General features: G+C 43.3%; 1 protein-coding gene across 1 annotated transcript; it reads left to right on the top strand.

Moving 5' to 3' along the window:
- Positions 1–428: 428 nt before the first annotated feature.
- LOC101658504 (nascent polypeptide-associated complex subunit alpha-like) lies at positions 429–1,076 on the top strand. The gene has a single exon (XM_045295791.1). The coding sequence runs from the start codon at positions 429–431 to the stop codon at positions 1,074–1,076; it is 648 nt and encodes a 215-aa protein (XP_045151726.1).
- The last annotated feature ends 558 nt before the right edge of the window (positions 1,077–1,634 follow it).

Raw genomic sequence — 1,634 nt, 5'->3', positions numbered from 1 at the left:
TAAAATGACAGTCTAAATGTCCATCAATAGATGAATGAATGAACCGACTATATCCATGCAATGCAGCTTTGAATCCAGGAAAGAGTTCACAGCATGGAGGTGTATCTATGTTATATTACACTGAATGAAGTAAGTCAATTAAAAAAAGGCCAAATAGTGTATGAGACAACTATTATAAAAATTCAAAGATAGGTTTATGCATAGAAAGAAACCTCCTTTGATGTTTTCCAGGGATTGATGAAAAATCACTAAATAGATAGTAGCATATATTAACTTGGGTGGAGGGAAAGCACTACACAGGGGAAGTCAGCACATGACCAGAGCAAAGGAAGACACTAGCAAGTACCCAGGAGTAAAAGATGTTAAAGATGGGCAACTGGGTCCGCTCTCTTTCCGCCACCATCTTGGCTCCGCGTCCCCTGTGTGAAATGCCCCGTGATGCCACAGAAACTGTCCCTGCCACCAAGCAGGAGTTACCACAGCCCCAGGCTGAGGCAGGATCTGGAACAGAATCTGACAGTGATGAGTCCGTACCAGAGCTGGAGGAGCAGGATTCCACACAGGCAACCACACAGCAAGCCCAGTTGGCAGCGGCAGCTGAAATCGATGAGGAGCCAGTAGGTAAAGCAAAGCAGAGTCGGAGTGGAAAGAAGGCACGCAAGGCTATGTCCAAACTGGGTCTTCGGCAAGTCACAGTGGTTACTAGAGTCACTATCTGGAAATCTAAGAATATCCTCTTTGTCATCACAAAGCCAGATGTCTACAAGAGCCCTGCTTCAGATACTTACATAGTTTTGGGGGAAGCCAAGATCGAGGGTTTATCTCAGCAAACACAGCTAGCAGCTGCTGAGAAGTTCAAAGTTCAAGGTGAGGCTGTCTCGGACTATCCGGAAAGCACACAAACTCCAACTGTACAAGAGGAGAGTGAAGAGGAAGAGGTTGATGAAACAGGTGTGGAAGTTAAGGACGGAGAATTGGTCATGTCCCAAGCAAATGTATCAAGAGCAAAAGCAATCCGGGCCTTGAAGAACAACAGTAATGATATTGTAAATGCTATTATGGAATTAACAGTGTAACCATCTGAAAACAAAGGACTCACCCCCCACTTTTTCTTTCTTTCCTCTTCTTTTTTTTTTTTTGGTGTTTCAAAAGCGTAACTACAGTTTGGTTTGAAATTTGTACTGTTTCTATCAATAAAGTTATGGCTTGGATTAAAAAAAAAAAAAGATGGCCAACTGAACATACAGTTTGTGAATCCCTGACATCTGGTAATGAATCATCCGGCCTTGTGCCCTGGCAAGGAAGTTCCGGTATCCCAAGCACCAGCAAAGAAGATGCTGCCTATTCACATATTCGAGCAAGGAAGTCTCCAGTCACCCCCAACCACATAGCAATATAAAATCAACTACTTCCACAGGACCCAGAAGCCTTCCCCAAACTGACAGATGTGCCATGATACCAGGGTGAGAGCAGTCAATCACGGCACACACACAGGCACAAGAAACTGAATAGCACCCAGAACCAAAGGAATATTCTGAATAAAACGCCCTAGAACTATCAGAAATTCAATTTAGGGGAATGATGCTCAGGTACTTTCAATGAATAAAGGAAATGTTCAAGAGATAAAGAAAATC

The sequence above is a fragment of the Echinops telfairi genome, unplaced genomic scaffold (genome assembly GCF_000313985.2).
Source record: "Echinops telfairi isolate 266 unplaced genomic scaffold, ASM31398v2 ScPeMD7_5868;HRSCAF=6743_0, whole genome shotgun sequence".
NCBI classification, from domain to species: Eukaryota; Metazoa; Chordata; class Mammalia; order Afrosoricida; family Tenrecidae; genus Echinops; species Echinops telfairi.
Note: the sequence above shows the minus strand (reverse complement) of the source record. Positions and strands in the feature narration are given on the sequence as shown.

What these genes read in the sequence shown, in the direction of transcription:
- LOC101658504 (XM_045295791.1), top strand. Translation starts at nt 429, where the DNA reads ATGCCCCGTGATGCCACAGAAACTGTCCCTGCCACCAAGCAGGAGTTA.